The sequence below is a fragment of the Bufo bufo genome, chromosome 11 (assembly GCF_905171765.1).
Source record: "Bufo bufo chromosome 11, aBufBuf1.1, whole genome shotgun sequence".
NCBI classification, from domain to species: domain Eukaryota; kingdom Metazoa; phylum Chordata; class Amphibia; order Anura; family Bufonidae; genus Bufo; species Bufo bufo.
In genome coordinates, this window is record NC_053399.1 from 8,230,112 (window position 1) to 8,256,783 (window position 26,672).

Here is a 26,672-nt window from a genome sequence, read left to right on the forward strand (position 1 = left end):
ATAAAAAACGGTGATAATTTTTTTCTGCTCTTTTTCTACTGTATGAACCAATCTTTTCTGCCCATTTTCCCCTATAGAAAAGGAAATGTAAAAACAGCAGGGACATAATGCCAGAGCTTAAAAAAAATAAAAGCAACAAAAAAAAATGCTACCAAATTAGCAAAAATTCCCAAAGCAAAAAAAAGTCTGTGTCCCCTGTTTCATATTTCCTATAGACTCTCAGCTAATATCTAGAGGCAACATTATTACTGCAAAAAAAAAAAAAGCATAAAAAAACTGATATACAAGATTCGCCACTAAAAACCTTTGTGTCAGCCCACCCTTATCGTGCTTTCTCAGGAATCCCTCCCCCTCCTAGACTTTTTCTATATATCTGACCTGTAGTAAACTTCCTGGGGGAGGGCTGATCATACAGGAACGCTTTATAGTGCAGCATACACTGGTCACAGATCACCCACAACCTCAGTCCTGTCCTCGCTCCCCAAGTGTCTCCACAACATGGGGGTTTGGGGTTTTATTGCTGGGGCTGTTTTTCTGCTCCTGATCTTGGCCGTCATAGGTTTCCTTCTGGTCTGTGGATATATCTACTACCTCCACTTAAAATATGACCACATCCCTGGACCCCCCAGAGACAGGTAAGTTCTGCAACTTTCTAATAATTTTCTAAGATCTCTTTCCCTTTCCTTTTTTTACTGGGATTGTAACAATTTGCGGACAACGCAGCGATGTGGGAAGAACAATAATGCCAAAGAATAGACAGGAAATGTGAAAAGATTCTTGTGTCCTGCTGCAGGGCTTGTTACAGAAGAGAGCACTGATACACTGTAACGAGCCGTGCGCTGTCCTATGGACGGTATCAGCCCAGGTTTCCAGCCTCTTCAAGTAATGTTGTCAATCATTGACAGCAAGCGCTGGTAGATTCTACATCTCTGTGCAAAGATTTAGCAAAATCTAAATGCATTTTCCTTTTTTTGCCCCCCCCCCCCTTCCCCCCCGCTTTGCATCTTACTAACCTTTTGCTTACTCAGCTTATAGTAGGCTTTGCCCTCTATGACATTGGCTCCAATGTACAGGCTCTGCTATCTGTGTGGTAGATAAGGCATTTTTGAACTTTACCTTGAGACAAGAAAATCCTCCCAGTTATATCATGTCAGCAGCTGATAAAACACAAGACATCTCACCTGTTGTGTAGGACATTAGACAAGTAAATCATTGTAACAATTCTCCAGAAATCTAGTAACTATAACCTGTACTATTATTACACTCCAGAAATCCATCCAGGCCCCTCTTCATCTCTTCCAATATTAATAATAATCTTTATTTCTATAGAGCCACCATATTCTGCAGCGCTTTACAATTCAGAAGGTTCATGTGCAAAACAAAAGACATCACAAAGTTACTGGCTAATATGCAACTGAAACACTTTAAGGCCCCTTTCACACGAGTGAGTATTCCACGCGGGTGCAATGCGTGATGCAAATGCATTGCGACTGCACGGAATCCGGACCCATTCATTTCAATGGGTCTGTGTACGTGAGCTTTGGTTTTCACGCATCACTTGTGCGTTGCGTGAAAATCGCGGCGTTTTTCCTGCAACGCTGGCCTCATAAAAGTTAATGGGGCTGCGTGAAAAACACATCGCATCCGCAAGCAAGTGCGGTTGCTAAGAAATGGTGTTTGTAAACAAGCCGTTTTTCATCACGCGTTTGAAAAAAGCATCAATGCGCATTTCACCCGCGCGATAAAAACTGAGCAACTGAATGCGATCGCAAACAAAACTGAATGACTTGTTTGCAAAATCGCGTTGTTTTCACTGAACGCATCCGCAACGCATCCGGACCTAATTCGGACACGGTCATCTGCAAGGGGCCTAAAAGAGTGAGGGCCCTGCTCGCAAGAGCTTACAATCTATGAGGCAGTGGGGATGACACAAAAGGTAGTTGATTGGTGTATGAAGTGGTCCAGCCATCTTTGTACTGAAAGGAATGGTGTAGGCCCATCTGCGTGTGCTAGTGCTTTGGGTGTAGGGATTACTGTCAGAACATCGAGTTCAGCTCTGAGAAGTTGGTGGGAAGGGGTTACTCGGGGAATAGTCATTTTAGGTAGCTTGATAAGCCTGCCTGAAAATATGTGTTTTTAAGGCACATTTGAAGGTAGGGAAGTTGGAAATGGACCTGATATTCCAGGGCAGATCATTCCAGAGAGTAGGTGCAGCTCGAGAAAAGTCTTGAAGATGGGAGTGAGAGGTACAAATTATGGAGGCTGTTAATCTTAGATCACTGGCAGAATGGAGAGCACGAGTAGGGTGGTAGACGGAAATGATGGAGGAGATGTATGGAGGGTTAGTACTGTGGATGGCTTTGTGGGTGAGGGTGAGAAGTTTGAACTGTGGTGGATGGGTAACCAGTGAAGTGATTGGCATAGGCTAGAAGCATCAGTGTAGCGGGTGAATAGATAGATTAGCCTGGCTGCAGCATTTCGGACAGACTGAAGGGGGGAAAAGTTTAGTGAGAGGAAGACCAATTAGTAATGAATTATAGTCAAGATGAGAATGGATCAAAGCAACAACAAGAGTTTTGGCCGTTTCCACCAGGGGTGGATTGGCCATAGACCTTACAGGGAAATTTACCGGTAGGCTGATGCCCAGGGGGCCACCTGAGCCCTACTCATGGCCGGGCAGTAGGGCCCGACTACAAAACGGGGCGACTTTTAGTATTTTTTCCAGGGCCACTTTAAGTTCCCAGTCCACCCCTGGTTTCCACCATAAGAAAAGGGCAGGTTCTGGAGAAGTTCTTGAGGTGCAAACGACAAGAGTGAGTAAGTGATTTGATATGGGGAACAAAGGAAAGATCCGAGTCACACATGACCCCAAGACAGCGGGTGTGCTGCCCAGGAGTTATGATACCGCAGACGAGATGGAAATATCAAGCTTAGGTGGGTTAGTAGAGGGGGGAAGACAAGAAGTTCCGTTTCTGAGAGGTTCAGTTTTAGATCCAGAGAGGACAGCTGCCAGAAAATGACTGATGTTTTGGAGTACAGAGGGGGTGATGTCAGGAGATGAAGTGTATAGTTGGGTGTCGTCAGCATAGAGATGGTACTGAAAGCCAAATCTACTGATAGTTTGTCCAATGGGGGCTGTGTAGAGGGAGAAGAGTAGAGGACCTAGTACTGAACCCTGAGGAACCCCAACATCAAGAGGAACATCAAGAGCCAGTGAATGTTACACTAAAGGAGCAGCCAGAGAGATATGAAGAGAACCAGGAGAGAGCAGTGTCCTTAAAGGGGTCCTCTCACTTCAGTAAGTGGCATTTATCATGTAGAGAAAGTTAATACAAGGCACTTACTAATGTATTGTTATTACCCATATTGCTTCTTTTGCTGGCTGGATTCATTTTTCCATCAATTATACACTGCTCGTTTCCATGGTTACAGACCACCCTGCAATCCATCAGTTGTGGTCATTCTTGCACAATATAGGAAAAAGCACCAACCTATGTGTGCTCCCATGGTCCCGGCCACCAGAGAGGCTGACGCTTTTTCCTATAGTGTGCAAGCACGACCACCCCTGATGGATTGCAGGGTGGTCTGTAACACTGGAAACGAGCAGTGTATAATGTGATGGGAAAATGAATCCAGCCAGCAAAGGAAGCAATATGGGTAAAAACAATACATTAGTAAGTGCCTTGTATTAACGTTCTCTATATGATAAATGCCACTTGCTGAAGTGAGAGAACCCGTTTAATGCCTATTGAGTGGAACGTGTATGAAACTAGCAACCAATCACAGTGCAGCTTTCATTCCATATTCTGCCCTTGAAATATGAAATCTGCCGCCCCCAGCAGCCAATCACAGCCCAGATTTTTTATTTCAAGGGCAGAATACGGAATGAAAGCTGCACTGTGATTGGCTGCTGTGGGCGGCATACAATCTTCTATTGATTTACGGTTGTTGTATTTGATTTGCAGCCTTTTACTGGGACACTTGCCATCACTGATGAAGATGATGAGGAATAGCGAGATAATTTATGACTCCTTCTTTGAATGGTATGTATTGTTACCTGTAGCCGAGCATGCATGTGTTCTCAGTTGGGGGAGAGGAATAAGACGCCTCTGACAATTGGCTATCTCTTCGGCCTCATGCACACGACCGTGCCGCCCGTGTGCCTTCCGCAATTTGCGGAACGGGCGGCCCATTGTAGACATGCTTCACGGACAAGAATAGGACATGCTTTATTTTTTTTGCAGACCACGGAACGGAGCAACGGATGCGGACAGCACACGGAGTGCTATATCCGCATCTTTTGCGGCCCCATTGAAATGAATGGGTCCGCATCCGAGCCGCAAAAACTGCGGCTCGGATGCGGACCACAACTACGGTCGTGTGCATGAGGCATTCTTCTGTAAAGGGAGAATTGGGTCACCCCTATAGATGGTTGGATGCCCCTCCTGAAATCAGTGATTTTGTCCAACGTTCATCTTACCTTATGGTCACAGACCCATCAGGGTGAACATGTTCAGCATATGCACTGGAAATTTCCAGCATATACGCTTAATGTAGCCATGGACCCCCATTTACCTGATGGATGCCAAATGAGTGCACTTTTAGCCTTCTCTGGGGTGCGATGTGACGGCATACTTTTTCTTTACTGTATAGAAAAGCAGAGTAGACTGTACTGTTCTCTACAGCGGCCAACACAAGATGTGGCTCAGTATATTTTTTGTATTCTGTTCAATGACTGTTGCTGTATAGCGGTTTACGTCAGAGGTATATGTCCAACATATAGACAAACGCAGTGTGAACAGAGGCTAAAGAGAATAGGCGTCTCACAGGCAGGGGTGGATTGGCCATAGACCTTACAATAAAATTTCCCGTGGGCCAATGCTCACGGCCGGCCAGTGGAAGTTTTTGGGGAAGTATTTTGTGCTGCTGCCAGCATTTTGTGATGGACTGTGGTATTTGGCTCTGTTGGGGTGGTATAATGTGCCACTATATGGTATTGCTGGCCCTGCCTTCCATTAATTTGGACCCAACTACAAAACGGGGCCACTTTTAGTATTTTTTTTCAGGGCCGCTTTAAGTTCCCAGTCCGCCCATGCTCACAGGGGTTATCCAACCTCAATAAAAAATTAGTGACAGACAAGAAACGGTGTCAGAGATTGGCTACAGTGATCATTTGTCACAATCAGTGTGGGGGGGAAACTCCACACTGAACACAGGAGGGAAGGGGAACAGTAACTGGGCCTGGAAACTAGGGAAGAAACAGGTCACCTCCTAGACAACCCTAATCCTGGCCCTGACTACCTATCAATATGAATAGACCTTGAAGGTAGGAATACTCATATGCAGGATACCTAGGCCCTGATTTTCCTATAAGGCCCTGGAATAAGTATAGGACCAGAGACAACCCATTCCTCCCCAAATGGACAGTACGGAGACGGGAGACGTGGCGTTCGATTGGCGGGGCTTTCAAAAGATGCCTGAAACTAATATTTTATTGAGGTTGGACTACCCCTTTAGGACATGACATGTCAGAGAGTTGATGATCATGTAGTATTTGAGATGGATCATAACTATTGACCAGGTCATGGAGGGTACATGAAACTGAGATGGTCTGGCATAGAACTCTGCTTGACAAAGAGAAGCGAACTGAGAACTTTTTTTATGATGTAGTCAAAATTTCTTGGGACATTACCGCTCTCTACTAGAAGAGCGCCCTTCAATTGCTTTCAATATACTGACTATCTGGTTGAATGCCCATTAGGTTATCATAGTGGAAATTACATTCTTCATGGTTCTTCTGGCGCAATGATGGTTTATTGGTTTCTTTACATCTCTTTCTGTATGGTGCAGATCGTGGAGCTTTGGGGGGGATGGGGGATGACGGTCATGGTCTTCTGGGGGTTTTATACTTGATCAATCATCATCTTTATGTCTGTCGTTTCATGTATGACTCCCATTTTGTTGTGGAACATATCTTGGCAAAACCAATAAGTAAAGTTTAAAAAAATTAAATAAAAAATAGCTCCAACAGTGGCCCTGTGCTGGCCGCTCACACGTCTGAAACTGGGAAAAGAGGCAAAGGGCATTTGGGTTCAGCCTGGATCTACATTAGATGGATGGGAACATAAGGCCAAAAAGTTCTGGTCAACGAGGTGTAGAAGTAACCCCTCCCTGCCCTGCATCTCTCCAGGTTAGTGACGGAAAGAGTTTCCCATAGCATTAGTTTGCTCCAATTACAAAGAATTATTGGATACCCCAAGATCAGTCTTAAAGGGGTTGTGCAGTGGCTTAATATTGATGACCTATCCATCAAATCAGTGAGGGCCTGACTCCTGGCACCTCCGCCAATCAGCCCTTTAAAGGGGAAATGACGCTTGTGCGAGCCCTGCTTCCTCTCACGATCACCCGTTGTCTCCTTTGTAGAGGTGGCGCAGTGTAATTACAACTGCTTTGTCCCATAGAAGTGAACTGGTCTGACTCCTGATAGCTGTATCCTAACAGCAGTAGTCTTCTCCACTAAGCTGGAGGTCAGACTATGATACTGTTGTAGTGCTGGGACTTTGGGTAGATGGGACCTGCATGCATGTGTTCTCAGTGGCAAGTAAGCCCAGGGTAAATCTCCATGACAGCCATAGGATCGGATATGTTGAGGTCTAACATGCGTGATCCTTCTTCCCCCAAAATCTACAGTAGAAGAGATTTGGGAGGCCCCAGTGCAAATTAGATGACGACATGAGTCGGTTTGGCCGACATTACTCTAATGCATATATGTGATGGGTCACTTTCTTTTCTAGGATAGAGAGGTACGGTCCGGTAATACGTCTCAATGCATTGCACAAGGTGATGATCTTTGTTGTCAGCCCAGAAGGAGTTAAGGTAAGAGACCAAGCACTTCTAGACATATTCAGATTATTCCTGCTTTCAAGGGATTAGTGTTGCCTCTAATTTCAGATTTCTCATCTATAATCGTAAATTCTAATTATGCCCCTTTTGTGCCCCCAAGGACAAGGCTTCCAAATGCCCTCTGCATGATAGGTTATCACGGGTCTGACTAATTCATATCAGAATACTTGCTCACATTCTATCTGGAAGTTCCAAGTAAGGCTAGGTTCACTCCCGTAATGGAGGTTTGGACAAGGAACCGCTGCATGCAGTAGTATTTTGCATGGCAGAATGCCGGTATTACAGCACTGGGTGTGGAACTTCTCTGTCAACCAACAGATTTGGTTTTGAGCTAATCCTAAGGGCTTTATCCTGGCAGTCCACTGGTATTCACCCATCAACTCCTATACAGGGATCTGAACTTTGCTGCAGGGGAACCACCAGGCTGCTGCCTCCTGGAGTGGTCTCCGTTTGGTTACCAATTGACCCATGGGGGTCATAGACACCGATGCAGGGCAGGGAGGGGTTAGGCAAAGCTGTAGTCAGGGACAGGCCAAAGTCACGGCTGGCAGAGTATTTGCAATGTGTGAATTGTTTAGAGGTCAGGGTAGGCACAGATCAGGAAGCAGAGGGTCAGAATACAGGGTCAGAGGTCGGTAAACGGGCAAACAACAGAATACAGAACACCTAGCAGGAGCTTAGCATGCTAAGGAACCTAAATGCTCAGGCACCTTTCTACAAGGGAAGGCTGCCAGCCATGGGCTGGTGAAGATTAGGGTGACATACGCTGGTGTTATAAAAGCCAGAGGGAGCACTTGCTTGCCCTACAGGCAGCAGTGGCGAGTCCCTGCTGGCAAGCAGGCCGCAGCTTGCATGGGAAGCCAGAGCAAACCTGGTGGCCGGACCCACCAGGAAGAAGGCAATGGGGGGAGGGTCCAGGCCGCTAGGAGCAGAGCAGCAATGGCTCACAGCCGCCACTGTAACTGCCAGAATCTTAATGGACGCCATTACAGTCTATGGGATCCGTCATGCGCAGGTGATGTCTAAGTTACCTTAGATAAGAAGCTACTGTATAGAAATGCGTGGTAGACTGCTATACACAGGGACAGGGTAATAAGGTATACCACTGGTATACAGGGCTTCTTTTTACAATGGGAGCCTATGGGCCACCTAGACAGTGGGATATGTCTCAGTCTAAGGTTGGAGATATATGGCAGGAGATCCTCCTGATGTATACCTCCATCATAAGCTCATAATAAGATGTGAACAGAGCCTCACAATGGAAATATCCACCAAACTGCAACTTGTACCGTTATGTCCCCTGGGTCTGGGTCATACAAGGTGGCGGAAGCAGATGATCCCTACCTCCTAAAGCAAAATGGAACCTAAAATGCACCTTCTTGGACCACTCTGTAAATTAAAAAACTGGTCTCCTGTTATGCACTTTGTTATAATTGATTTCTATATATTTTTATAGGAATTTTTGTTATCACCAAAATATACCAAAGATGATTTCTATGATATTCTGCACAACCTGTTCGGAGCGAGGTTAGTTGACTTAGCTATAGAAATGTCTATATTTTTATTTATTAAGCTCTTGTTAACAGTGGCCTTGCCTTAGGGGGTCGGATAATGCAGACCTGGTGCTCAAAGACATGTAACAGTACAGCAATACAATACATAGCAAGTACTGGGAGATATAAGGGGATGTCTCACTTCAGCAAATGTCATTTATCATGTAGAGAAATTTAATACAAGACACTTCATAATATATTGTTATAATCCATATTGCTTCCTTTGCTGGCTAGACTCATTTTTCCATCACATTATACGCTTCTCTTTTCCATGGTTACGACCACCCTTCAATCCAGCATTGGTGGCCATGCTTGCACGCAATAGGAAAAATCACTATCCTATGTGTGTTTCTATGGTTTTGGCCACCAGAAAGGCAAGTGCTTTTTTCTATAGTGTGCAAGCACGGCCACCGATGCTGGATTTAAGGGTGGTCGAAACCGTGGAAACGAGCAGTGCATAATGCGATGGAGTCTAGCCACCAAAGTAATATGGATAATACCAATACATTAGTAAGTGCCTTGGGTTAACTTTCTCTACATGATAAATGCCACTTGCTGAAGTGAGACGGCCCCTTTAAACATAGCATATGAATTCTGGCAACTTCTAGCAACACAACAGCTCATCTAGGTGGTATCGCCACTGCAGCAGGGTCGTGCTGCAACCCATAGTTAGGGGCAGAGTTGATTTCCTGCCCTCTTACGTATGGTCCTTCTTGACTCAATATTGCTCTTTCCTTAATATCCTGAAGGTTATTGTCCAGGTTCTTGTGATTCAGTGGTTGACATCTAACCTTGACTTTTGTTTCTCAGATTGGTTGTGTTGTGTGTGATTTCTCTTATTTGGTTGTTTTTACTTTTAGATTTATGGGAAGAAGTTTGCTCGCAGCTCAGAACTATGACCACTGGCACAAACAAAGGAGGATTATGGATCCTGCATTCAAAAAAGCGTGAGTACCTCAGGAGGTAGATGCTGTTAGATCTGATGGTTCCAGGTGTTGGTTGGCATGACCCTGGACCAAGAGTTAAATTGGCCGTACAAATGCTAATTTCAGCAAGACCAATGTGTATGGGACCTCCCAACTCTCAGCCAACGGCATATGACGGGGAAAGTAAAGATCGGACATGTTGAATTTCTACTGCTTAACCCTTTTTTTCTTGGGTAGATATCTATCTAAGGCTTTTTCTCTTTCCTTGTTCAAGACACATCCACACTTGACCCGCCACAACCTGCATGTACAATAAATGGGGCGGTCGGGATAAATTGCTGCCTAATGCGTATGACCGGCCTTATGTATATGGGAAGCTTCTTCTTGTGTTAGGACTAACCAGATGGATGTGAAAATACAAGATTACTCCTAATTGACCTGCAGTAAAATGGCGACATATGACGTGACTGATAATAAGCACTGACCTCATCTTACATGCCGGTTTTCGTACTGTAGAACTTCGTGAATAATGTATGTGGTGCCATTCTTTCCAGCAACTTACTAGAGTCATTGGGAATTTTTGATGAAAAAGCAGAGGAATTGATGGACAGACTAACAGAAAAGGCCGACTGGAAAAGCCAGGTTGGGATGCACAATATGATGAATAGAGTCACACTGGACGTCATAGCCAAGGTAACTCTCAGCATTTCATAGAAGACTTTGCATAGTTGCCAAAGTCATGAATTTGCAGGGACTGTTCCTAAGATTTAGAGACAGTCCTAGCAAATTCAGGCTATCCCAGGTTGAAAATGGGTGGGAATTATGTAAACCCAAACCATAAATGATTGGTCCCTGATGGGTTTGAGCGTTCCCAGGGCAGGGCTTACATGCACTGAATATAAACCAACTATGATGCTGGTTAGTATGATATTGTGAGGTGGGACTGGTGACATCACTGTTGTGCTGATATCACTTGACTACCTCCTGCTTAATACTGACCATGGCATTTAAGTGGTTACAGAGAGGTCGAATTTGTTACCTCTCTCAACCAGGGGTGGACTGGGAACTTAAAGTGGGCCTGGGAAAAAAATAAAATAAAAGTGGCCCCCTATTGTAGGTGGAGCCAAATTCACAGAAGACGGGACAAAGCAAGTAGGCAGGACCAACACATGTAGACAGAGAGAACAGAATTAGGCGGCGACAGCAATACCGTAGTGCAGCACAAAATACTGCCATGTCACAGTCAGAAACTGTAACATGGTCCTGAGGATGGCAATACAGTAGAATTCAGGAGGGCACAGGCGGCCACGCACCAGGTGCATACAGTAAGTACCGGATGCCTACTAAATTAATTAATGCTGAGAGCATCAGATCTTTATGTGGCAATGAAGAGGGCTCGGTCTGCCCCCTGGGGAAATTTCCCTGTAGGGTCTATGGGCAGTCTGCCCCTGCTCTCAACCGATCATCCCACAGGGGCTGACAATGTTCTCCAGGCCTGCTATGAATGGATGCCGAAGGCAGTGTCTAATAAGTTACCTGCTATATTTGACGTAACTCACATAATGCACTGCAATGCAGATGTATTGCAGTGAATTATATGGGCGATCAGAGGATCACAGTTTCAAGTCTCCTAGTGGGGGAAAAAGTTAAGAAAGTGTGTTGAAAAAAAAATAGCAAAAGGCCCTTATTTCTGTAAAAAAAATACACAATTGGTATCTCTGCATGAGTTATGATTTGTACAATAAAATGGTAATATAAAATAGGTAAAAAAAAAACAACTGTTTTCATTGCATCTCCCCAAAAATGCAATAAAAAGTGACCAAAAGTCATAGTCATCTGAGAATGGATACCCACAAAAATGACAACTTGTTGCTCCAAAAAATCCTATACACAACTCCCTGAATGGACAAATAAATATAATCTGGGTCTTTAAATGGAGCAACATGAAAACAAATGCTATACAAAAAAGTAGAAATCATAGTAATTGTACTGAACCACAGGAAAAGGTCCATGTCACTTATACTGCATGAAAATAAAATCCAAAAACTAACAGTGGAATTGCTGTGTTTTTTCCTGCTGCCCCCTCAAAAAATGATTTAAAAAATTTGCCAGTGTCCTGAAGTTCAAAATAGACACGTCCTTAAGAGGTTAAAATGAGATGCTTGGCCATGTGAAAAACTGCACCTGAAGTGAAAAAATGATCCCCACTGATCTTCTCAGCCACCAGAACCTGGCGCAATGCTCAGCCCATTATTTCCTGAGTTTTCAGATTATATTTTGTATTCTCTATTCCCTCTTGTAGGTGGCCTTTGACATGGATCTGAATTCTGTTCAGGATGATCAAACTCCATTTCCAAAAACTATTTCAACGGTTATGAGAGGAATGGTGGAGGCACGAGATCCATTATCATTGGTTTGTATTATACCCACCGTTATATTCTTACCTAAACTGGGCTCTAGAGCTCCTCTATACCCTGCAGACTATCAGATCAGAAGATGGCCTTAAACAAAGTATTTATTAGTGATGGCAGAGAGGAAGACATAGGTGTCATATCTAATAGTAGAAAAGAAGACATAGGTGGCGTGTGTACTGGTAGAGAAGAAGACATAGGTGCTGTATCTAATGGTAGAGAAGAAGACATAGGTACGATATCTACTAGTATAGAGGAAGACATAGGTGCCGTATCTAATGGTAGAGAAGATATAGGTGCCGTGTCTAATGGTAGAGAAGAAGACATACTCTAGGTGCTGTATCTAATGGTGGAGAAGAAGACATAGGTGCCGTATCTAATGGTAGAGAAGAAGACATAGGTACGATATCTACTAGTTTAGAGGAAGACATAGGTGCCGTATCTAATGGTAGAGAAGACATAGGTGCTGTATCTAATGGTAGAGAAGACATAGGTGCCGTATCTAATGGTAGAGAAGAAGACATAGGTGCTGTATCTAATGGTAGAGAAGAAGACATAGGTACGAACGATATCTACTAGTATAGAGGAAGACATAGGTGCCGTATCTAATGGTAGAGAAGATATAGGTGCCATGTCTAATGGTAGAGAAGAAGACATAGGTGCTGTATCTAATGGTAGAGAAGAAGACATAGGTACGATATCTACTAGTATAGAGGAAGACATAGGTGCCGTATCTAATGGTAGAGAAGATATAGGTGCCGTGTCTAATGGTAGAGAAGAAGACATACTGTAGGTGCTGTACCTAATGGTGGAGAAGAAGACATAGGTGCCGTATCTAATGGTAGAGAAGAAGACATAGGTACGATATCTACTAGTTTAGAGGAAGACATAGGTGCCGTATCTAATGGTAGAGAAGACATAGGTGCTGTATCTAATGGTAGAGAAGACATAGGTGCCGTATCTAATGGTAGAGAAGAAGACATAGGTGCTGTATCTAATGGTAGAGAAGAAGACATAGGTACGATATCTACTAGTATAGAGGAAGACATAGGTGCCGTATCTAATGGTAGAGAAGATATAGGTGCCGTGTCTAATGGTAGAGAAGAAGACATACTGTAGGTGCTGTATCTAATGGTGGAGAAGAAGACATAGGTGCCGTATCTAATGGTAGAGAAGAAGACATAGGTACGATATCTACTAGTTTAGAGGAAGACATAGGTGCCGTATCTAATGGTAGAGAAGACATAGGTGCTGTATCTAATGGTAGAGAAGACATAGGTGCCGTATCTAATGGTAGAGAAGAAGACATAGGTGCTGTATCTAATGGTAGAGAAGAAGACATAGGTACGATATCTACTAGTATAGAGGAAGACATAGGTGCCGTATCTAATGGTAGAGAAGATATAGGTGCCGTGTCTAATGGTAGAGAAGAAGACATAGGTGCTGTACCTAATGGTAGAGAAGAAGACATAGGTACGATATCTACTAGTATAGAGGAAGACATAGGTGCCGTATCTAATGGTAGAGAAGATATAGGTGCCGTGTCTAATGGTAGAGAAGAAGACATACTGTAGGTGCTGTATCTAATGGTGGAGAAGAAGACATAGGTGCCGTATCTAATGGTAGAGAAGAAGACATAGGTACGATATCTACTAGTATAGAGGAAGACATAGGTGCCGTATCTAATGGTAGAGAAGAAGACATAGGTGCTGTATGGAATAGTAGAGAAGACAAAAGTGCTGTATGGAATGGTAGAGAAGAAGACATAGGTGCTGTATCTAATGGTAAAGAAGACATAGGTACGATATCTACTAGTAGAGAGGAAGACATAGGTGCTATATCTAAAAGTAGAGAAGAAGAGATGTATGGAATGGTAGGTGCCATATCTAATAGTAGAGAAGAAGAGATGTATGGAATGCTGTATGGAATGGTAGAGAAGACATAGGTGCTGTATGGAATGGTAGAGAAGAAGACATAATCTCTATCTAATGGTAGAGATAATCTATATCTAATGGTTAGGGCTCATTCACACGACCATATGAATGGGTCCGCATCCGTTCCGCAATTGCGGACTAGAATAGGCATTTCTATCATAGTGCCGGCCATGTGCAGTCTACAAATTGCGGAACGCACAAGGGCCAGGATCTGTGTTTTGCGAATCCGCAAATTACAAACCGCAAATCACTACGGTCGTGTGAATGTAGCCTTAAAGGAAGATATAGGTGCCATATGGAATGGTAGAGAAGAAGTCATAGGTGCTGTATCTAATGGTAAATAGGAAGACATAGGTGCTGTATCTAATGTTAGAGAAAACATAGGTGCTGTATCTAATGGTAGAGAAGGAGACATAGGTGCCGTATCGAATGGTAGAGAAGACATAGGTGCTGTATCTAATGGTAAAGAGGAAGACATAGGTGCCGAATCTGATGGTAGAGAAGACATAGGTGCTGTGTCTAATAGTAGAGAATGAGACATAGGTGCTGTATCTAATAGTAGAGAATGAGACATAGGTGCTGTATCTAATAGTAGAGAATGAGACATAGGTGCCGAATCTGATGGTAGAGAAGACATAGGTGCTGTATCTAATAGTAGAGAAGAAGACATAAGGTGCCATGTGTAATGGTAGATAAGGAGGTTTGATCCCATGGTTAATAAGAGCCTGCAGTTGACACTGATATTTTTTTCCTCATAGTTTTATCCATCCAACCAATCCTTCATCAAAGAAGTGAAAAAGAGTCTCCAATTTCTGAGAGAAACAGGAAAAGAATGTATTGAGCGAAGGGTCAAGGCAATTCAAGATGGAGAAGACGTTCCTAAAGATATCCTCACGCAGATCCTTAAAGGATCCGGTATGGTTCTACAATTGCTGAATACACAGAAATTGAAATTCTTAAATTGGTCAAATCCTCCCTGATTGGGGGAGTTTAAAAACATTGGGAGGAATTTATCATAAGGGGAATATCTGATGTCAGATTTGCTTCAGTCGGTTTTGGCGTAGGCTGTTTTGTAAATCTGATGCATCTTTAAACCCAGCTAGCCCAGAAATGTTAATCCGGTTCTTCTTACTTCTCTCACCTACTGGAATGAGTTTTTGACTTTTTGGAGCTGTAGTTCTGGAGAGCAGAAGGTGATACATTCCCCCTTACTGTTCCATAGAAATGATTCTAGGAGACTTTCATAAAATTCTATCAAAATCCATTATCATTGTCTTTATAGATGTAGAAGAAGGCTGCACGATGGAGGATCTAATAGATAATTTTGTGACTTTCTTCATTGCAGGTTAGTAAGTTTATGTATTTAATTGTCTATATATTGCCACAATCTGGTCATGAGGGTTGGGATTGAGGATGGCAGACTTCACAGGCTAAAATGGTATACTGGAGAGGGGAGGGAATGGCAAATCCCACTACTATTTTGGCTAATAGTCCAAAATATCCACTTTAAGAAATGATGCATCACGCCAGCAAAGTAAAAGGGTGATGGACTTGCTTTTATTACCCAAAACGGTGTTGGGGTAATAAAAGCGGGTCCATCGTCCTTTTACCATATTGGAGTGGTGCATCATTTCTTAAAGTGGATATTTTGGACTATTAGTCAACAGCCCTGGGAGGATTGCACCCACGGTGTTCTGCTTTTAGTGATAGTGCTGCTGTTGCTTCTTGTTATATCTATCTATCTTGTATCTATTTATTAATCTCATATTTATGTATCAATCTATGCATCGATCTATTTATCTATCTGTCTATCTCATATCTATCTATCTATTTATCATGTATCTACCATAAAGAGGTTGAGTAATGATTTGCTAAATGTTTTCAGGACAAGAAACAACAGCCAACCAATTAAGTTTTTGTTTGATGGAATTAGCACGGAACCCAGAGGTTCTAGCTCGGTAAGTCTCTCTTGCACTGGCCATGAAGGAAACATCTCCTCAGTATTAGTAATATGCATGTGTAATTCTTACTTTGACCATAGAAACTCATGCGAATGTAGTCAGATTTGGTCTTAAAGTGAACCCACATGAGAAGAGAGGTGTATGAGACCACCACATGAGCAGAGATTTGTATGAGACCCCCACATGAGCAGAGATATGTATGAGACCCCCACAGGAGCAGAGAGATGTATGAGACCCCCACAGGAGCAGAGAGATGTATGAGACCCACACAATAACATAGACATGTATGAGACCCCCACATGAGTAGAGAAGTGTCCCTGTGTTGTAGAGATCGTTGGGGGTCTTATTCATCCCCACTGGTTGAGCTTTGTCTTTCATTTACTATAATTATTATTATGTTGACTAGAGATTACATTATTTTCCTGATAATTTTGCCAATTCCTCAGGCTCCAGGTTGAAGTGGACGAAGTTATTGGCTCCAAAAGAGACATTGTATATGAAGATCTTCGGAAACTGAAATATCTGTCCCAGGTATTTACAGCAGTAGGTTTGTCTGCCCCCAGCAGTGACGATTTTGCTGCAGAATTTATAGCGCACATACTGCGGTTTGGCTGCAGGTTTCATCCTGTGCATTGCAAAGGGTGAAATCCCTGGTGCAAAGCCTCACCATAAAGTGAAATGCTGCAGATTTAAAAACCGCAAGTCAAGTTATGTGAAGATTCCTTTATAGAAATTGTCCCGTGTGTGGATGAGAGAAGATCTGCTGCAAAAACAATGGTCAATGAAATCCAAATTCTTCCTTAGGTTTTAAAGGAAACCTTGAGGTTGTACCCAACTGCTCCAGGAACATCGCGGTGGTCGGAAAGCGATATTGTCATCGAAGGACATATGATTCCTCGCGGGTCACATGTAATGGTAGGAGACAGACATCATTGTATCACCAGGGCTGAGATGTGGTGACAAATCATGGCCTATAGTAAGATCATGAGACAGGGAGGATCCAGTTCTGAAATATGCACAAAAAAACTGACCACATGCATTGTACCAGATTTATTATGTGTATACAACAATTTTTAGATTCTTGGATGAAAGCCTAGCAAGTGATATGTATAATATTGGTGTCTGCTTATGTTCTGGGGAGGTCTATGGGCCCCTCAGGCTCCAGGGCCATATCATCTGCTGCCCCTGTCACTTTGTATCTCAATAACATGTCAGAAATTATACTGAGGTGAAATTCCCCTCTAAATGCTAACTGCTAGGAAGCTACAGTCTCTATTCTCAGCACACCATACTATGCAGCCATGTCTTCTCTTTGTAGTTCAATACATACATCATGAGTCGGATGGAGAAATACTTTCCAGACCCCTTGGTCTTCAACCCGGATAGATTCCACCCTGATGTTCCCAGGTAAGTGTGGCATCCATAATATAATATGTTTTATCTTAAAGAGTAATTGCGTTTTCTCCTTTTAATATTATGTCGGTCTAGATCCAATGCTCTCTGCAGGTTAATTTCCTAATGGATCTTTACAGCAGACAAAGATCCAAATCCCCTGTGTATAATAATAATAAGATTCTGGGTACCTGCAACCACCACTAGGGGGAGCTCTCTGTGTATTGTATTATTATTACAAAAATTAAAACAGTCGGCACTCCTCCTCATGTATCGTGGTGCTCGCGTCCAGGGTGGGAATAACCGGTTCAATATTCAAAGGAAAAGACCGGCACTTCACTCATTGTATTATTATTAGTATTAATTTTGAATAGAATTGGTAGATGTTTTTAGGGTAGCATGCACTGGACATATCCTTACCTTATTTTACACATACAGGCCTGCCCATGTCTACTTTCCATTTTCTCTTGGACCACGAACATGTATTGGACAAGCATTTGCTCAGGTAAGTGGATTATAAAAGTGAAATAAAGAAGAACAAGATCTTAACTTGGATTATAGAAATTAAATAATATTCCAGGACCTCATGGCACCACCTGGTGTTCACCTGCATAGTATGGTGCCACTTGGTGTTCATTTACTTACATAGTATGGCGCCACCTGGTGTTCATTTACTTACTTAGTATGGCTCCACCTGGTATTCATTTACTTACATAGTATGGCTCCTGGTATTCATTTACTTACATAGTATGGCGCCACCTGGTGTTCATTTACTTACTTAGTATGGCTCCACCTGGTATTCATTTACTTACATAGTATGGTGCCACCTGGTGTTCATTTACTTACATAGTATGGCGCCACCTAGAGTTAATTTACTTACATAGTATGGTGCCCCCTGGGGTTCATTTACTTACTTAGTATGGTGCCACCTGGTGTTCATTTACTTACTTAGTATGGTTCCACCTGGTATTCATTTACTTACATAGTATGGTGCCACCTGGTGTTTATTTACTTACACAGTATGGCACCCCCTGGGGTTCATTTACTTACATAGTATGGTGCCACCTGGTGTTCAATTACTTACTTAGTATGGCTCCACCTGGTATTCATTTACTTACATAGTATGGCGCCACCTAGTGTTCATTTACTTACACAGTATAGCTCCACCTGGTGTTCATTTACTTACATAGTATGGCACCACCTGATGTTCATTTACTTACATAGTATGGTGCCACCTGGTGTTCATTTCCTTTTATAGTATGGCTCCACCTGGTGTTCATTTACTTACATAGTATGGATCTACCTGGTGTTCAGTTACTTACATTGTATGGCGCCACCTGGTGTTCAGTTGCTTACTTAGTATGGCGCCCCCTGGTGTTTATTTACTTACATAGTATGGCACCACCTAATGTTCATATACTTACATAGTATGGCGCCGCCTGGTGTTCATTTACTTACATAGTATGGCACCACCTAATGTTCATTTACTTACATAGTATGGCTCCACCTAGTGTGCATATACTTACATAGTATGGCGCCCCCTGGTGTTCATTTACTTACATAGTATGGTGCCACCTGGTGTTCATTTACTTTTATAGTATGGCTCCACCTGGTGTTCATTTACATACATAGTATGGCGCCCCCTGTGGTTCATTTACTTACATAGTATGGTGCCACCTGGTGTTCATTTACTTACTTAGTATGGCTCCACCTGGTATTCATTTACTTACATAGTATGGCTCCACCTGGTATTCATTTACTTACATAGTATGGTGCCACCTGGTGTTCATTTACTTACTTAGTATGGCTCCACCTGGTATTCATTTACTTACATAGTATGGCTCCACCTGGGGTTCATTTACTTACATAGTATGGCGCCACCTGGTGTTCATTTACTTACATAGTATGGCTCCACCTGGTGTTCATTTACTTACATAGTATGGCGCCCCCTGGTGTTCATTTACTTACATAGTATGGTGCCACCTAATGTTCATTTACTTACATAGTATGGCTCCACCTAGTGTGCATATACTTACATAGTATGGCGCCCCCTGGTGTTCATTTACTTTTACAGTATGGCTCCACCTGGTGTTCATTTACTTACATAGTATGGCTCCACCTGGTGTTCAGTTACTTACATAGTATGGCGCCACCTGGTGTTCATTTACTTACATAGTATGGCTTCACCTGGTGTTCATTTACTTACATAGTATGGCTTCACCTGGTGTTCAGTTACTTACATGTTACTTACATAGTATGGCTCCACCTGGTGTTCGGTTACTTAAATAGTATGGCTTCACCTGGTGATCATTTACTTACATAGTATGGCTTCACCTGGTGTCCAGTTACTTACATAGTATGGCTCCCCCTGGTGTCCAGTTACTTACATAGTATGGCTCCACCTGGTGTTCAGTTACTTACATAGTATGGATCCACCTAGTGTTCACTTACTTACATAGTATGGCGCCCCTGGTGTTCATTTACTTACATAGTATGGCACCTCCTGGTGTTCAGTTACTTACATAGCATGGCACCTCCTGGTGTTCAATTACTTACATAGTATGGCACCTCCTGGTGTTCAGTTACTTACATAGTATGGCGCCTCCTGGTATTTATTTACTTACATAGTATGGCTCCCCCTGGTGTCCAGTTACTTACATAGTATGGCTCCACCTGGTGTTCAGTTACTTACATAGTATGGCTCCACCTAGTGTTCACTTACTTACATAGTATGGCATCACCTGGTGTTCAGTTACTTACATAGTTTGGCACCCCTGGTGTTCATTTACTTACACAGTATGGCACCCCCTGGGGTTCATTTACTTACATAGTATGGTGCCACCTGGTGTTCAATTACTTACTTAGTATGGCTCCACCTGGTATTCATTTACTTACATAGTATGGCGCCACCTAGTGTTCATTTACTTACACAGTATGGCTCCACCTGGTGTTCATTTACTTACATAGTATGGCACCACCTGATGTTCATTTACTTACATAGTATGGTGCCACCTGGTGTTCATTTCCTTTTATAGTATGGCTCCACCTGGTGTTCATTTACTTACATAGTATGGATCTACCTGGTGTTCAGTTACTTACATTGTATGGCGCCACCTGGTGTTCAGTTGCTTACTTAGTATGGCGCCCCCTGGTGTTTATTTACTTACATAGTATGGCACCACCTAATGTTCATATACTTACATAGTATGGCGCCGCCTGGTGTTCATTTACTTACATAGTATGGCACCACCTAATGTTCATTTACTTACATAGTATGGCTCCACCTAGTGTGCATATACTTACATAGTATGGCGCCCCCTGGTGTTCATTTACTTACATAGTATGGTGCCACCTGGTGTTCATTTACTTTTATAGTATGGCTCCACCTGGTGTTCATTTACTTACATAGTATGGCTCTACCTGGTGTTCATTTACTTACATAGTATGGCTCCACCTGGTGTTCATTTATTTACATAGTATGGCTCCACCTGGTGTTCATTTACATACATAGTATGGCGCCCCCTGTGGTTCATTTACTTACATAGTATGGTGCCACCTGGTGTTCATTTACTTACTTAGTATGGCTCCACCTGGTATTCATTTACTTACATAGTATGGCTCCACCTGGTATTCATTTACTTACATACTATGGTGCCACCTGGTGTTCATTTACTTACTTAGTATGGCTCCACCTGGTATTCATTTACTTACATAGTATGGCTCCACCTGGGGTTCATTTACTTACATAGTATGGCGCCACCTGGTGTTCATTTACTTACATAGTATGGCTCCACCTGGTGTTCATTTACTTACATAGTATGGCGCCCCCTGGTGTTCATTTACTTACATAGTATGGCACCACCTAATGTTCATTTACTTACATAGTATGGCTCCACCTAGTGTGCGTATACTTACATAGTATGGCGCCCCCTGGTGTTCATTTACTTTTACAGTATGGCTCCACCTGGTGTTCATTTACTTACATAGTATGGCTCCACCTGGTGTTCAGTTACTTACATAGTATGGCGCCACCTGGTGTTCATTTACTTACATAGTATGGCTTCACCTGGTGTTCATTTACTTACATAGTATGGCTTCACCTGGTGTTCAGTTACTTACATGTTACTTACATAGTATGGCTCCACCTGGTGTTCGGTTACTTAAATAGTATGGCTTCACCTGGTGATCATTTACTTACATAGTATGGCTTCACCTGGTGTCCAGTTACTTACATAGTATGGCTCCCCCTGGTGTCCAGTTACTTACATAGTATGGCTCCACCTGGTGTTCAGTTACTTACATAGTATGGATCCACCTAGTGTTCACTTACTTACATAGTATGGCGCCCCTGGTGTTCATTTACTTACATAGTATGGCACCTCCTGGTGTTCAGTTACTTACATAGCATGGCACCTCCTGGTGTTCAATTACTTACATAGTATGGCACCTCCTGGTGTTCAGTTACTTACATAGTATGGCGCCTCCTGGTATTTATTTACTTACATAGTATGGCTCCCCCTGGTGTCCAGTTACTTACATAGTATGGCTCCACCTGGTGTTCATTTACTTACATAGTATGGCTCCACCTAGTGTTCACTTACTTACATAGTATGGCATCACCTGGTGTTCAGTTACTTACATAGTTTGGCACCCCTGGTGTTCATTTACTTACATAGTATGGTGCCACCTGGTGTTCATTTACTTACTTAGTATGGCTCCACCTGGTATTCATTTACTTACATAGTATGGCTCCACCTGGTATTCATTTACTTACATAGTATGGCGCCACCTGGTGTTCATTTACTTACTTAGTATGGCTCCACCTGGTATTCATTTACTTACATAGTATGGCTCCACCAGGGGTTCATTTACTTACAGAGTATGGCGCCACCTGGTGTTCATTTACTTACATAGTATGGCTCCACCTGGTGTTCATTTACTTACATAGTATGGCGCCCCCTGGTGTTCATTTACTTACATAGTATGGCACCACCTAATGTTCATTTACTTACATAGTATGGCTCCACCTAGTGTGCATATACTTACATAGTATGGCGCCCCCTGGTGTTCATTTACTTTTACAGTATGGCTCCACCTGGTGTTCATTTACTTACATAGTATGGCTCTATCTGGTGTTCAGTTACTTACATAGTATGGCGCCACCTGGTGTTCATTTACTTACATAGTATGGCTTCACCTGGTGTTCATTTACTTACATAGTATGGCTTCACCTGGTGTTCAGTTACTTACATGTTACTTACATAGTATGGCTCCACCTGGTGTTCAGTTACTTACATCGTATGGCACCCCTGGTGTTCATTTACTTACATAGTATGGGTCCACCTGGTGTTCAGTTGCTTACATAGTATGGCTCCACCTGGTGTTCACAGTGTATAGCAATGCGTACACCCTTCTACTGAGCTACATTCTCAGTCACCCTTCCCAGCGTTGGGGGAGGGGGGGGGGGTCAGTTTAACGTGGGTTGGGGAAGGGGCACAGACATTTGCTAAATAATTAATTTCACAGGTTTTCGATGGTAATTGAATCCCAGGCCTGCTGTATGGTAGGCAGCACATCTACCTCTACACTATAGTTTTGCCCTATAGGATCCTATAGGAATAGGATTGTGTGTGCTAGGAGCTTTTAGGAACTTTTGCTTTATAGCTTTTTTTTTGTTTGTTTTAGCAATTTTTGCTGCTAAAACCTTCACTAAAGAAGTTATTTTACAGGTTCATGTTGGAAGTTGAACCCCAGACCTCCTGTACGGTAGTCAGCAAGTTTACCACTACATTAACTGAACCATGCTCTTGCAAAGATAGATTTTTCTGTGCCTAAAAAGCTACTAAATAATGTTACTGTTTAATAGCTTGTAGACACAGAAAGTCCCATGCTTCTAGTAATGTGGTTCTATAGTGCAGTGGTAATCCTGATGCCTGCCTTGCAGAAATTCTGGGGTCCAAGTCAAGGCAGAGATCTGTAGAAAAATGATTAAGTAAAGGTTATGTCAGACAAATCGAACTTTTCCAGCTTTTCTTTTATGGTAAAAAAAAAGGCAGCCCTACCTCCGCTTATTGCAGGGCAGCCAATAGAAATAGCTTTCTGCTTGTCAGGAAGGAGTCAGCTGCCAGAGGAAGAAGGAGACTGATTCTGAACAGAGCCACCCCCAGCAGCACAGAGACAGGAGAGAGGTCTGTGCTGCTGATACTTAGAGTCTTTTTACAGAGCAGACATTCCTCTATTTCTGATAATTGACCAGTTAATCTGCAGCTGTAAACGGGCCCTTAGACTCTGTTTTTGCCTTCACTATGTTATAGGGCAAGCTCCAGGGGAATAATAGGCAATACTTAAAGGGATTCTGTCATCAGAAATTAGTCCTATAAGCTAAACATATGGCGATGTCCCTTGTAAAACACTAAATCCTAAAGAGAGTTTATCAAATGCCCCTGTGGCTCTATATTCATAAAAAAGAGGTTTATATCACCTGCAGCCATCTCGTTTAGGTGCCCAGCGCCGCCTTCTGAGCTGAAATCGCCGCCCTCCCTTTCATTCGATCCGCCTACCTCAGATGACTAACCTTCCTTGTGCCCAGCCACGCCCGCCTGTGAAGGAGCCCAGCACCACCTATGTCTCCTCCTTTCATCAACGATAGATAGCCGCAATCTCGCGCATGCGCAGTGCTGGTATAGTGTTCCTTCCCTGTGGTGGCATCAGCCTCAGGGAAAGAACTGCGCATGCGAGAGCTCGCGCATCGCGAGATTACGTCTATCTATCGTTGATGAAAGGAGGAGACATAGGTGGTGCTGGGCTCCTTCACAGGCGGGCGTGGCTGGGCACAAGGAAGGTTAGTCACCTGAGGTAGGCGGATCGAATGAAAGGGAGGGCGGCGATTTCAGCTCAGAAGGCGGCGCTGGGCACCTAACCGAGATGGCTGCAGCCGGGCACCTTTCACCACGAGACGTCCCCTTGGACACATTTTGAAGTGATTGACAGGTGATATAAACCGCTTTTTTAGGAATATAGAGCCGCAGGGGCATTTGATAAACTCACTTTATGATTCAGTGCTTTACAAGGGACATCGCCATATGTTTAGCTTATAGGACTAATTTCTGATGACAGAATCCCTTTAATACATATTAGGTAACTGTAAGGCTGGGGACACACATCTCGTCTGACCCCTCCATACACATGCATGCTTGGCTCACTCTAAACCCTTCCATCAGGAAAGAGCTGGAAGGCCCTCATATACATTAGATGGTCGGCTGATCCAGCAGACAATCATTTAATAAGTGAATGTTCTCGGTCTACAGATGGAGGCCAAGGTCGTCATTGCCAAATTCGTGCAGAGGTTTGAATTTGAGCTGGTGGAAGGACAGAGCTTCAGGATCTTGGACACCGGGACCCTGCGCCCATTGGACGGTGTGATCTGCAGACTGAGACCTCGAGCAGAGCGCAAAACATTGAAGAAATAACTACAGCAACTTTCCTCTCAAAAGAACACTTTGAGTAGTGCTCATCCACCTTAGTGTAGAAAGACTATACTTTTCTTTCCAAGTTCGAGCTCATGCATGGTCTCTGGGGTCTGGAGGTGTTCTTCCCTGGACTACACAGCTTGATCTATTATTTACATACAAGTAACGCCTCATTCAGCCGTAGCGTTTTGCCGATCTGCAATTTGTGGACCGCACATGGCCGCAACCATAATAGAAAATGCCTATTCTTTTCCGCCATTGCGGACAAGAATAGGACATGCTCTGTCCTTTCCGCGGAGCCGCAGAATGGAACCACGAATGTGGACAGCACACAGTCTGCTTCCGCATCTTTTGCGGCCCCATTGAAATGAATGGGCCCGCAACTATTCTGCAAAATTGCGGAACGGATGCGGACCATTCATACGGCCGTCTGAATAAGCCCTAAATGTTGTATATGATGCCTCATATTTAGGTTTGCTTCCCTGTTTATATCCACAATTGCTTTGTATTTACGATTCAGTGCGTGCACCAAAATTACAGGGCCCCCACAGCAAAATTTAAAATGGACCCCCACTGCACTGAGCCATCTGCCAAATGTCATCAATTAAATGATAAAAGTTTGACTGCCTAAAGGAAGTAGCTCAGCCCTCGGTTTAGAAACAAAAACCTATGAAGATTGAAACGGGCTGACTGCCAAGCTACCATTAGCGCAAGCTCACAACCTATATATTTATAAAGCCACCACTAGGGGGAGCTCATGACCTATATATTTATAAAGCCACCACTAGGGGGAGCTCATGACCTATATATTTATAAAGCCACCACTAGGGGAGCTCACGACCTATATATTTTTAAAGCCACCACTAGGGGGAGCTCACCACCTACAGTATATATTTATAAAGCCAAAACTAGAAGGAGCGCATTACCAATATATTTATACAGGGTAACAATGTTTTGAACTTTTGACTCTCGGGCTCCATATCTCACCATCCTCTACAGCTTCCAACGTGAGACTACCATCATTTTATACACAACCATCTTGGCAATCTCAAACATAAATTGGACTTGCAAATATTTAGCATATGATTAGTTATGCAGATTCTTTTTTTTGATTTTTTTGGAAATTCTTTTTATTGAAATTTTTAGTCTCAATACAGAATATCCATGCATTCGCATCAATAGGATAAAAAAAAGACATGTATCAACCGCACAAATACATCAAGAGTAAAGGAATAAACATCGCGACTCTTTAAACTCGTGCGTTTTCTTATATATTATGTCATAATTTATCTAATAATTAAACCAGTAACTAAAAACCTATTGGCTGCCAATTGTCTCTTATTTTTGCTGATGTAACAGAACAAGATGTCCAGCGGGCAACGGGATGGGACGGGATTTCAGGTCTCAAACTGCACGTCACCCTGTCAGCGTCTATGCAGGTGGTCTCTCAGCGTCATGTCGTCTAAGTGTTGGGAAAGGATGGTTCCCCTGTAGAGTTCTCTCCTGGTACCATGTAGTGGGGGAGAAACATGGACGTAGTCTAGACTGAATGGTCTGAGGCAAAAGAACTATGAACGTTCCCCACACCTCAAAGAAGCGTTTTACGTGGCGTTCTTTATGGTGCGCTGCCTCTACCCAGTCCACTTTCATGACATAATTTGACGAGGGGGGTGATGGTTAGAGATGAGCGAATCGAATGCCACGAAGTGGCATTCGATCCGAATTTCAGGATAAATTTGATTCGCCTAGAAGCCGAATTTCCTCATGCTTCGTGTCAGCGAATCGATTTAATCTGAAATAGTGTAAAAAAACTAAAAAATTCAAACTTACCTCCTCCATTTTCTTGCGACAGGCCACTGGCGTGATGACGTAAATCTCACGCCGCACAGAATTTAGACCGAGATCTTCAAGCAAGATGGCGGCGGCCGGCCCGTCATGAACAAATGGAGGCAGTAAGTTTGATTTGACTTTTTTTTTATTGTTAATTTTACACTCAGATGCCGCAATCATGTATGAACGCAGCATCTGAGGGGTACAATGGCTGGGGGGAGGCACTATCACAGCTCCCTGTCATTGCACCCGCTACTTACAAAAAAATGTGCTTTGTGACAAAGCAAATTTTT

At 43.1% G+C, this 26,672-nt stretch overlaps 1 protein-coding gene across 1 annotated transcript; it reads left to right on the forward strand.

Annotated features, from left to right (window-relative positions):
* Window positions 1-453: 453 nt before the first annotated feature.
* Window positions 454-25,371, forward strand: LOC120982408 (cholesterol 24-hydroxylase-like). Its single transcript, XM_040412527.1, has 15 exons — window positions 454-635; window positions 3,966-4,043; window positions 6,795-6,876; window positions 8,360-8,430; window positions 9,317-9,403; window positions 9,937-10,075; window positions 11,685-11,795; window positions 14,486-14,642; window positions 15,010-15,072; window positions 15,613-15,685; window positions 16,135-16,219; window positions 16,493-16,603; window positions 17,007-17,095; window positions 17,519-17,585; window positions 24,388-25,371. Exons 1-15 carry the CDS (start codon window positions 499-501, stop codon window positions 24,547-24,549), a joined length of 1,512 nt encoding a protein of 503 aa, XP_040268461.1. The 5' UTR covers window positions 454-498; the 3' UTR covers window positions 24,550-25,371.
* Window positions 25,372-26,672: the final 1,301 nt, after the last annotated feature.